The sequence below is a fragment of the Aulonocara stuartgranti genome (genome assembly GCF_965226115.1).
Source record: "Aulonocara stuartgranti genome assembly, chromosome: 8".
NCBI classification, from domain to species: domain Eukaryota; kingdom Metazoa; phylum Chordata; class Actinopteri; order Cichliformes; family Cichlidae; genus Aulonocara; species Aulonocara stuartgranti.
Window position 1 is genome coordinate 22785069 of NC_138959.1, and position 12438 is coordinate 22797506.

The 12438-nt window shown below is 41.7% G+C and overlaps 1 protein-coding gene across 5 annotated transcripts in view; it reads left to right on the forward strand.

Moving 5' to 3' along the window:
* gucy2cb (guanylate cyclase 2Cb) overlaps positions 1-12407 on the forward strand; it is a 28741-nt gene extending 16334 nt beyond the window's left edge. For 2 of the 5 annotated variants that reach the window (XM_082543660.1, XM_082543663.1), the window contains exons 15-26: positions 25-129; positions 253-339; positions 2005-2365; positions 2521-2597; positions 2690-2781; positions 2931-3089; positions 9519-9711; positions 9792-9966; positions 10078-10176; positions 10366-10460; positions 10585-10661; positions 10745-12407. In XM_082543660.1, the coding sequence (XP_082399786.1) occupies positions 25-129; positions 253-339; positions 2005-2365; positions 2521-2597; positions 2690-2781; positions 2931-3089; positions 9519-9711; positions 9792-9966; positions 10078-10176; positions 10366-10460; positions 10585-10661; positions 10745-10958 (1734 nt within the window). In that variant the 3' untranslated portion in view covers positions 10959-12407. Of the gene's footprint in view, positions 1-24; positions 130-252; positions 340-2004; positions 2366-2520; positions 2598-2689; positions 2782-2930; positions 3090-9518; positions 9712-9791; positions 9967-10077; positions 10177-10365; positions 10467-10584; positions 10662-10744 lie in introns of all 5 variants that reach the window. The other 3 variants (XM_082543664.1, XM_082543661.1, XM_082543662.1) reach the window with 3 other exon arrangements.
* Positions 12408-12438: the final 31 nt, after the last annotated feature.

Below are 12438 nucleotides of genomic sequence, written 5' to 3' on the forward strand. Positions count from 1 at the left end.
TCCACATGTTTGCCCCCCCTGCAGCTATTGCACATCGACTACTACAACCTCACAAAGTTTTACGGCACAGTCAAGTTAGATCACGGTGTCTTTGGCGTGTTTGAGTATGGCGAGCGAGGCTCGCTCAGGGTACGTGTAGCAAAACTTTCAATTTAAATCCATCTTCAGGTCTCAGTTTAAACACAGCCGTCAAGAAGTGTGAAGAATAAAAGCGTATTAATGCAGAACTGGGGTGTCTTTTTCTTTTTCAAGTATGTGCTGAATGACAAGATTTCATACCCAGAGGAGACCTTCATGGACTGGGAGTTCAAGATCTCTGTCATGTACGACATCGCCAAGGTGAGAGAGAAGTGCTCGACTTTGCCCGTGAGCAGAACAATTATCAAAGTTAAGCATTTGCAAGCATCACATGCGGTGTGTGGCATGATAAGAGACCACACAAGTGGAGATTGACTCGTTACTCGCCGCCCTGAGCGGAAAAACGGTCACGTGTATCTGCCATAAAGCAGCAGCATTCACTAAACACCATAAATCATTACAGAGGACAATGCAATGAATGACAGGATCGGTTTTTGTACTGAGAGCTTGACATAGTTAGTAGCAATCTGTCTTAATACATAACTGAAAAAGGGTTATGAAACTTAGCGTTAGTCAATATTACTCACCATTCATGCAGCGTGACATAAAAGATCCCTGAATAACTGGTAATAAACTTTTGTACCTGATGTAAACTGCAATGGGATCACTTCACCTGTTACCGTATAATAAACTGAACCCAGAACATCATCATCAAAAAGAAAGGAAGGTTCGCTCAATCCTGACACTTATTTCACGTGAGTAATAATCGTTTACTAAAACTTTAGAAGTTCTATCAAAAGCCAAACGGACAAACTGAGTGTAATGTGACTGCCAGGATTACACAGCGCTGTGCAAAAGTCCCCTCATGTCTTCATAGTTTGCTTCCAAGGAGCCAGATTTTGTTGCTTTGTTCAAATGACTCTTAAGCAATAGTTTTGCAGGCTTTCTGAAAATCTTTTAAAGTTTTTATTTAGACATTGGCTGCTTTTTCACTCATTTTTTGTCCAGTAGACTATGCAAGCATAAAAAAAGGGATGAACCAGTGTTGTATCTACACATAACAAACAACTTTGCAAAGAACCCATTTTTAAACTCTATCTTTAGTCATGTTGTCACTGTGAGCTGAAGGATGGACAAGCATAAAGAAAATGGATTTATAGTTTCAATAAGAAGTACATATAGTGAAGAGGCCTCCTTATCTGTAACAACTGTGATCAAAACAAAGCCATTAAAAGACTGTGCCTCTAAAGTTTGATCAGTTTGATTGACGTCACAGTGCGATAAACAACTTGGCAACTTACCAGAAAGACTCAATATTATCCCACTAGTTAATAATTAAATGATTAAACATTTAAAATGTAACATTTAAGTGTTGGTGGGGTTTTTTGTTCTAAGCTTGTTGTTTGATAAGTCAGACCCTGTGAAGGCACAGTAAGCTTTTATATAAGTATTTTTTTCTGGCTCAAAATTATTAAAAAGGTTTGGTTTAAATGAAGAGCAGGATTACACAGGTCTGCAACCAAAAGGTGCATAGGATCTTTTGACTGCTTCTCATAGATTTTTACTCACTGAAACGAGGAAAAATATTTTAAAAATTCAATTTTGTCAGGTTTTCTTAATTCATGTTTTTAGTTTAATGTAAACTCTTCATGTTTTGCAAAAGCAAACTGTATGTAATGGAGGGAAATGGAGGTCATTTTTGGATTCAGCACCCTAAAAAACATAACATTTACCAAAAATATCCCATGCGACTGAAAAAATAAATTGTTTTTGCAGACCTGTGTTATGGGAGCTGCTGTTGCACTTGCCTCTGCCTGCCAGCAGAGGTCATTAAACACCAGATTACTCACCGCCTCTTTGATTTTCCATAAATCTCATTACTTCCACCAGTGGAAGGTGTAATGTTGCTCTGAATCCTCTGTGCAGGGCATGTCTTACCTCCATGCCAGTGACATTCAGGTTCACGGTCGCCTCAAATCCACCAACTGTGTGGTGGACAACCGCATGGTGGTGAAGATCACAGACTTTGGCTGCAATGCTTTTCTTAGCCCCTTCCAAGGTGACGCCGCAAACAAAAATCCTCCTGAAATATCTTTTTGTTCTCTTCTTTACCTGCTAACGTTTGTCTGTCTCCACATCATCCTGTCAGACTTGTGGACAGCTCCGGAGCATCTGAGGAACGAGGGCACGTCTCAGAAAGGAGACGTCTACAGTTTTGCCATCATTGCGCAAGAGATTGTTCTCAGGAAGAACACCTTCTATACTGAATCCTGCTCCGACCGATCAGGTTTCCAACACTCAAATACAACACGTGACAGTTACAGTCATTTTGTTTGCAAATGATCATCTCTGCACCACCAAGTTCAGAGTGAAAGAAAGAAGACCTGTTTGATCCGGAGCTACACTACAATGCCATCTGCGTCTCTGTGTGTTTCTCAACAGAAAAACTGTCCAGGCTCAAGTCATCCTACTTCAGACCTGATCTTAACTTTGAGACGGCTTCAGAGAAAGAATTAGAGGTTTTTTTTTTTCCATTCATGTGCCAGCTTTATTTTATTTTCAGCATCTGTTTTGTCTGTATTGTATTCAAATTGTTCTTTCCTCCTGTAAGGTGTACACGTTGATAAAAAGCTGCTGGGACGAGGACCCAGAAAAAAGACCTGACTTTAAGAAAGTGGAAATTTATCTGGGGAAAATCATCAGGTAATAATGCTCTCTTTATGTTATTGCTGTTTTCAGCTATCAGTGTGCATGTCCTGGTGTAGCCTTTATAGTTTCTGGGAAACGGATTACAGATTTCTAAATATATCTCCCTCCTCATATCCCTTTTCTTCTCCTCTTCATCACTCCAGTAAAATCCATAATCAGGAAAATGAGAGCTACTTGGATAACATGATCAGACGGCTGCAGATGTATTCCAGAAACCTGGAGTACCTGGTGGAAGAGAGAACGGCTCTCTACAAAGCTGAGAGGGATCGAGCTGACAATCTTAACTTTATGCTGCTGCCTGGGTTTGTTTACACTTAAAGAACAAATGCACATCATTAGACACTTAGAACAATCAGGACATAGATGCTAAATCATTCATGCACTGTTAGAGAATTCGTTTTATTTCTACATTAACAGTGACCAGCACTGAGTTTCAGTGGTTAGCACTGTCACCTTAAAGCAAGAAGGTCACCCCTTGCCTACGTTGGTTTTCTCTACGTTGGCTTGGTTTCTTCTCAGAGTTCAAAGACATCCATGTTAAGTTTATTGGTGATTCTAAATTAGGTGTAAATGTGATTGGCCGTGTATGTACTATGCCTCCAAAAACAAGTCAAAATTTGAAGAAGAAATATGCTAAAAATGCTAAGTGGCTGTAAAAGTTCAGCTAAGCATAAATTGTTGGATTGAATATTTTTAATGGGTAGTATACATTTATAGCTATATAATTTTTAAAAGTGAATATAAATTTGAGTTTAAACAGCATAAACTATTGGATTAAATAGTTGAAATAGATAAGTTAGTAGTTACAGTATATAGTTTAAAAAGCTAGCATAAATTAATGACAATAAATGATTAGAAAGGTTACTTTAAATTGTTTGACTGAATTGTTAAAATAAGTTTTGTAAACTGACGGTTAAAGCGTTTTAAAAGTTAGCATAAACTACTGGATTAAATATTTTAAATAGGTAAATTAGTGGTTAAATAATGTTTTCAGAGTCTCCTGCATGGGGTGGGAGATGACAGCTTAGCCACCATTGTCCTGTCACTCACCACCTCCACTGGGTCCATCCTAACACAGAGCTGGCCCTGCGGATCAGCCTGTTCAGTCTCTTCCTGTCCCCGGCAGAGATGCTGCCACCCCAGCAGACCACACTGTAAAAGATGGCTGAAGCCACCACAGAGTCATAGAAGGTCTTCTGGAGTGGGCCCTCCACTCCAGAAGACCTGAGACTCCGCAGCAGGTACAGCCTGCTCTGCCCTTTCCTGTAGAGGGCGTCTGAATTATGAGTCCAGTCCAGTTTATTGTTCAGATAAACACCAAGGTACCTGAAGCTGTCAACATTGCATTTTATTCTGTTGTATATAGTATTTTATTCTATTCTATTGTGTACAGTATCTTATTCTTATTATCTTATCCTATTCCAGTGTTTTTTCTTAATTTTTGCTTCTGTAACTTTGCACTGTCCACTTTCTGCTGTAAAAAACAAACAAACAGTGGGACTAATGGAGGTTATCTTATCTGATCTTATGTTAAAAAATTAGCATTAATGAATGGCTATAAATGGTTAAAAAGTTACCATACATTGTTGAATAAAATTGTTAAATGAATAGTTAATACAAACTGACTAATAAAAGGCCTAGTCTAATAGTAACCCTATTAATTAAAAGCTATATAGTTTTTAAAAAGCTAACACAAATTAATGGTTAAATAGTTACTAAATTAGCATACATTTGTCTCTTTAAATGGTTAGAAATGTTACCTTAATTATGAGTAAATAATTGAAATAATTAGTGTTAATTAATGATCAAAACGTTAGTGTAAATTAACAGTTAAATGGTTGTAACAAGTAGCATTATTGAACTGTTTATGTTATGTATTTAGTAAAATCAGTTTATAGTTTGTGGCACTACTTTCTGTTATTGAGTGTAGAACACAAAGTGTGGTGTATGCGCGCATTGATATGCCTGCGCCTTGTTTTCCTTAGACTGGTTATTAAAAGTAAATTCCTACGACTAAAGAAGGCGTCGTTACTTACCAGTTAAGTTATAAGAGAACATAACAGACTGGCGACGAGGATTAAAACGGATCCCCGATGTGCATTGGACGACAGAGAGGGGGAAATCCGGTTAGGGCCAAAAACAACTAACCCTCCGTGTGGATGCTAGCTCACCTGCCTGGCTAAAGAGAGGACGTGAGTAACATCAATTATTTTAAGTGAAGGACGCTTATAAAAATACCGAAAAATGTCAGGAGGCGTTGGACAAATGGACGTTTTCGATAATGGCACAGAGGATTGGACAACATACGTAGAGAGAGTTGAACAGTATTGTCGAGCTAATAAAGTAGAGGACGAGAGGAAAGTTGCTGTGTTACTGAGTGTGATGGGAGCGAAAACATACAACTTGTTGCGCAGCCTCATCACACCGATCAAACCAGCTGACAAAAGTTTCAAGGAGATCACAGAAGTGCTCCAAAAACATTTCCAACCGAAGCCACTGGTTATAGCCGAACGTTTCCGATTTCATAAACGAAGTCAACTAAAGAATGAGTCCACATCGGAGTACATCGCGGAACTCCGGCGGCTGTCGGAACACTGTCAGTTCGGGGAGGGGCTGTCAGATGCGCTGAGAGACCGTTTCGTCTGCGGCATGAACAATGAAGGCACACAGAAACGACTTCTCACAGAGGATAACCTCACTTTGCACCGTGCATTAGAGATAGCGATATCGATGGAGACAGCAGCAAAAGATGCCGGAGAGCTTCAAGGAAAAGGCACGGAGCCGTGTTCTGTAAACAAAATATATCCGCAGCGCAATAACAAATTACCGATGTGCTTCAGATGCGGCAAGAAGTCACATGACGCTGCTAATTGCTGGTTTAAAGAGAAAGAATGCCTGCAATGTAACAAAAAGGGGCATATACAGAAAATGTGTAAATCAAAGCAGTATGATAAAAAGAAAAACAAAATGTGGAAAAGAGACAGAAAGCTGCATGAAGTAAACGAGTCAGAGCCAACTGATTCTGAGGAGGATTTGGCATGCCTGGAACTGTACACAGTGCAAGAGAAAGATAACGATGCAATATGGCTCACACCTAAAATACAAGGGATTGAGTTACAGATGGAACTGGACACCGGGTCTGCTCTCTCACTGATTTCATATGAAGATTATAGAAGCAAATTCCCCAATCTGAAACTGAAGCACACCTCGGTGAAACTGAAAACGTACACAGGTGAAAGACTAACTCCTCTGGGAAAACTAAAAGTGAAAGTGGAATATGAGAAAAAGAAATGCAACCTGGAACTTTATGTTCTGAAAAATGGAGGTGTGCCATTATTTGGGCGTGACTGGTTGAAACACATCCGCCTCAACTGGAAAGAAATAAAGTCAATGAGACTGGAACGAGGCCTGAGTGCAAATTCTGTGGATGAAAGACTGAAACAGATCCTTAATAACCATGCCCAGGTGTTCAAAGATGGAATCGGCACCCTGAAAAATATTAAAGCACAGATCATACTAGAGGACAATGCAAAACCAAGATTCCACAAGGCACGCCCTGTACCTTATGCTCTACGCCCTAAAGTTGAAGCAGAGCTTCAACGCTTGGAAGAACAAGGAATACTCACCAAGGTGGAATGGTCAGATTGGGCTACACCAATAGTATCAGTAAGCAAGAGAGCAAGTGACAGTGTGCGGATCTGTGGTGATTTTAAGGTTTCAGTGAACCCAGTTCTCCGCATAGATCAATACCCACTTCCACGGATAGAAGACATATTCACAGCAGTAGCAGGTGGCAAACACTTTTCAAAAATTGACCTTGCCCAGGCTTATCTCCAGATGGAAGTAGAAGAGACATCCAGAAAATATCTGGTAATAAACACTCACAAAGGCCTATATCAGTACAACAGACTGGTATTTGGTATTGCCAGTGCCCCAGCAGTATGGCAACGTGCCATGGATCAGGTCCTACAAGACATTCCAGGAACACAGTGTTTTCTGGATGACATAATCGTCACTGGTGTTGATGAGGAGACTCATCTGGCTAACCTAACAGCAGTCCTGGCCAGGCTAGAAAAATATGGACTGAGAGCAAACAAAAACAAATGTGAGTTCTTTAAGGATGCCATTGAGTATTGTGGACACAAGATCGACAGACATGGGCTCCACAAAACCAAGGACAAAGTTGAAGCAGTCCTGAAGGCACCAGAACCTAAAAATGTGAGTCAGCTGCGCTCTTTCTTGGGCTTAATTAATTATTACCACAAGTTTCTACCAAACCTTTCAACAGTTCTGCACCCGCTGAACTCTCTGCTGCAACAAAATGTCAAATGGAAATGGACAAAAAACTGTGAAGAGGCATTTAATGGCGCTAAGCAGCTCATTACATCAGAGGAGGTTCTGACACACTTTGACTCCAATCTACCACTTCGCCTCGCCTGTGATGCCTCACCATATGGCATTGGTGCTGTGCTATCTCACAAAATGCCTGATGGATCGGAACGCCCAGTTGCCTTTGCTTCAAGGTCCCTAAATGCAGCCGAACGCAACTATGCGCAGATAGACAGAGAAGCACTCAGTCTAGTGTGGGGCGTGAAGAAGTTTAATCAGTATTTATATGGACGACACTTCACCCTGATCACAGACCACCGACCGCTGGTGTCCATCTTTAACCCTCAGAAAGGTATTCCAACCATGGCTGCGGCACGCTTGCAGCGATGGGCCTTGTTCCTAGGTGCACACACCTACACCATTGAGTTCAAAGGGACAAAGTTACATGGAAATGCAGATGGACTTTCACGTCTTCCACACATGCAACCCACTGAAGAACTGACTGATCCAGCTACTGTGTTTCACGTTACACAAATGGAACCCCTACCTGTCACAAGTGCTCAGGTAAAAAGGGAAACGAGCCGAGACACAATCTTGTCCAAAGTATACGATTTTACTGTGAATGGTTGGCCGTCCTGCACTGACACTCAGTTCTCTGCGTACTCCACCCGCAAAGACCAACTATCCGTTTGCCAAGGATGTGTTATGTGGGGAACTCGTGTCATCCTGCCACCCAAACTACGTACAACGGTACTGGACTCACTGCACATTGGACATTTAGGTGTGGTTAAGATGAAATCTCTTGCTAGAAGCTATGTTTGGTGGCCAGGCCTTGACTGTGAAATAGAGAACATGGCAAAATCCTGCACTGGTTGTCAGCAGACGCTGCGTCAACCTCAAACAGCACCTGTACACGCGTGGGAGTGGCCATCCGCTCCATGGCAACGCATCCATATAGACTATGCTGGCCCATTTATGGACCAAATGTTCCTAGTTGTGGTTGATGCTCACTCAAAATGGCCAGAAATCTTCCCCGTAAAGCAAGCAACAGCTGCCAGCACGATCAATAGCCTTCGGTCACTGTTTGCACGCACAGGTCTGCCACAACAGCTCGTAAGTGACAATGGTCGTCAGTTTACTGGAGAGGAGTTCCAGTGTTTCCTTCGGAGTAACGGCATACGACATATCACTTCAGCTCCCCATCATCCTGCAACAAATGGACAAGCCGAACGGTTCATTCAGTCCTTCAAGCGGTCAATGAAAGCCAGTCGCACAGAGGGGAAGCCGCTACAACAGAAAATAGACAATTTCTTACTGGCTTACAGGAACGCCACCCATGCAACAACTGGACACACACCTGCAATGCTCTTCATGGGACGAAATCTGAGATCACGTCTAGATTTGCTGAAACCAGACATTCGCAAGAATGTCCAAGACAAACAGTCTTCCATGGTGGACGCAACAAGAAACAAAACTAGATTCTTCAATGCCGGACAAAAAGTTCTCGCCAGGGACTACAGAGACCCAAGTCAGAAATGGCAGCCTGGCACGATCCTGTCACGGACCGGACCACTGACATATACTGTAGATGTTGGAGCCAACTTAGTCTGGCGTAGACATGTTGATCAGATTGTAGATGCGGAAAGCCACATGGTTCCACAGCCACCTGAGAGCACATCTACACACCAAGATTCAGAAGAGTTTGCCCTCGCTCCACCACCTGAGGTTCAGGATTTACGTGAAGCTACCGATGCTCACACACCTGAACTTACCACACAGAGCACTATGGAGTCTGACCAAATAGGCAGACGGTACCCTGAGAGAAATCGCAGAGCACCTCAGAGACTGAACTTATAGGTTTCACGTTAATTCTGTAGGAAAGCAGTTCAAATGTTTAAGAGGAAACAACCTACCTACATGTTGTAAATCACTGAGTAGGTGTCATATTTCAGTTCAAGTTAAATTATTGGTTTACAACATTATCTGAAATATTTTGATTGTTTGGTACCTATTGTGTTCATCAAGGTTGGATGGGAGGAACTGTTATGTATTTAGTAAAATCAGTTTATAGTTTGTGGCACTACTTTCTGTTATTGAGTGTAGAACACAAAGTGTGGTGTATGCGCGCATTGATATGCCTGCGCCTTGTTTTCCTTAGACTGGTTATTAAAAGTAAATTCCTACGACTAAAGAAGGCGTCGTTACTTACCAGTTAAGTTATAAGAGAACATAACAGTTTAAAAAGGATAGTTATTTAAAAATAAACGATACATGGATGAAATGGATGAATGAACTGTTGGGGAAACTTGGGGGGGCCTTTGGTTTAACCAACTCAAAATCAGAATGAAATCTCAATGGAAAAAATGTCTTTTCTTTATTATGTTTCTCTCTGTGGTTAAAAGCCCGGTGGTTAAAAGCCTGAAGGAGACCGGGGCTGTGGAGCCAGAGCTGTACGATGAAGTTACAATATATTTCAGTGACATAGTTGGCTTCACCACTCTGTGCCAGTACAGCACGCCGATGGAAGTTGTGGACATGCTAAACGACATCTACAAGGGGTTTGACAGCATCGTCGACCACCACGATGTGTACAAGGTATTGGCAGGGATGAAACCGAAGACATTCAGGCACCCGGCAATGAGCACGAACATCATGGTTTCCTTTACTATCCTCAGGTGGAGACAATAGGGGATGCCTACATGGTTGCTTCTGGTCTTCCAAAGAGAAACGGGAACAGGCATGCAGTGGATATTTGCCGCATGGCGCTGGACATCTTGGCATTCATGGGCACCTTCCAGCTCCGGCATCTTCCCGGTATTCCTGTGTGGATACGAATCGGTGTACACTCAGGTCTCTTCTTCTTTGTTTTTCATTTTTTAAACTAGTCATTTTGGCAAATCAATTCACCTCCTGCTGATCTTTACACTAATTCTTCTGTCTCCTGGTTGTTTGTGGGTTCAGGTCCCTGTGCGGCGGGCATCGTGGGAATAAAGATGCCCAGATATTGTTTATTCGGAGACACGGTCAACACAGCATCTCGTATGGAATCTACAGGACACCGTGAGTGGACACATGTAATGAACAAACTGATTTACACTGACATTTTCTCCAGCCGCTTCCTTTGTTCTCGTTATTTTACATGAATGACTTCCCGTACATTAGTCTAGCGCAATTATAGAAGCCAGCAGTCAGCCTAATTAAATAAAGTGACCACAGCCAAGCTCTGTTGTCTTTCTTTTTATCTCACAGCCCTGCGGATCCATGTCAGTCAGCCTACCATAGATATCCTGGAGAGAACAAACTGCAAGTTTGAGTATGAGATGAGAGGGGAAACATACCTGAAGGTAAAGGTTGGTCTCTACATTCAATGTAGCAGCATGTCAGCCAAATTAAATTGAGATACAGTGACAAAAACCTTCACTGCGACACTGATGCCAGTGACTGTGATGAATATGTGGGGTTTTTTAGGGTAAAGGCACAGAAACAACTTACTGGTTGACAGGTGAAACTGGTGAAGACTACGATCTTCCTACTCCACCCACAACGTGAGCAAAAAGGAGATAAAATCCTTTCACATGCAGCTCCGCATCTGAGATTCACTCTTTCAACACGGTGCTTTCTCTTCCAGTGAAAACGTCCAGCGGCTCCAGCAGGACCTCGCCCACATGACCTTGACGTGTTTGGAGCGTCGCTCGCGAGGTTCCGTGCGAAGGAAGAAGCTGCTACCAAGTCAGAGCAAGGAGGACACCAGCGACCAGGGGTCAGAGGTCGAGTCTGAGAGCAGCCTTCCCGAGTACCTGCATCTAGCCACTGTGGATAACACACTCAGTACCTTCCTGTAGAGCATGCTGTAACTATTTGCCTGTTATTGCATATAGAGCAGGAAATCAAGCATAGAAAAATGAGGAATTAAAAGTCCTCAAATATTCACGCATTATTTCCTGCCATCATTTTGGGTGGTTGGAAACGGCGGGTGGAAACTTTGTACTATGTAATTGATGTAATGCTTTACCCACTCAAGTGTCATAGCTGAAAGCCAAAATCTTAGATTTGTTCAGTGCAGATTTTTTTCTATAACCAGTTGGGGGATTTTGTTATCCTCCGTCAAAAGAAAAACGGTCAAAAAGGGCATTTTAGGCCAACTTTGAAGGTCAGGTACTCTGCTAAAACAAGATTTAGCATATTTAAGGATTCATTTTTATCCAAATTTTGATTCCAGGCTCAGCTTCTAGCTCTTTTTCCTTTTATGCCAAAATTATTTTTTGCTACATCTGTATTTTTACACCTGTGAATGTGTAATAATACGGTTCGGAAATTGATCTACATACATCTATAAAATAGTGTGGAAACCCAAACTGAAGTTATGAGGGGTCAAAGACACTTGGAAAAATAAAGAATAAATAAATAAATAAATAAATAAATAAATGCACAAAATTTCAGCACCAGTTATATCGCAAAAAACAAACAAACCCAAACACAGCTGATGCTCATGTGGTCAGGTGGCAGCGCTTTTGGATTTGATTCACTTACTATGGGATGAGCCAGCTGCAGCACCCTCGCATGCCAGTGCAGATGCTGCTAATGGCCTGTTCAACTAACAAAACACAGGAACACGATAAGAACAGAAGAGGCCGTTTTGCACAGACAGAAATGCAGGTTCGCCCTTTTTGTGCATTGTACAGTTTGGAAAAGGTTTTAGAACTACAGTAATACATTTGTATTTGTAATATATCCTGTTGTTTTTGTCATTAATGTTCATTGATTGTTTCTGCTGCTTAGCTTAAAACTGGGTTATTCTATTTATGTACAGCGCTTAATGTGTATTTGTTTCCACATTTGTCAGCCAGTAAGTAAATTATAGGTCTCATAAATATCTATAGACAATGCTTATAAAAGTCACAACTCAGCACCATCTGCATTTATTACTTTAACCAAATGACGGCCAGTTTTTGACTCCGTATACATCTCATGTCATGCAGAGGAGGCTGTATTGAGGAAGCTCAGGGAGGAAGATGCTGCACTGCAGGCCCTTGAAAAAGTGCCTTTGTTATTGTATAGAGCAGCGGTCCCCAACCTTTTTTGCGCCACGGACCGGTTTAATGTCTGACAGTATTTTCTAGGACCGGCCTTTAAGGTGTTGCAGATAAATACAACAAAATAAAATGATACGACCAAGACAAAAACTGGTATTTTGTAAACACAATAATGAAAGCGAAGTCACTGTGTAATTGTGTAACTTTATTAGCAGCGTCCTCCTGAAATGCGCCGCAACAGAGTAACATCAGTCGTGTCCAAATTCATGGGCTGCATCCTCCTGAGGAC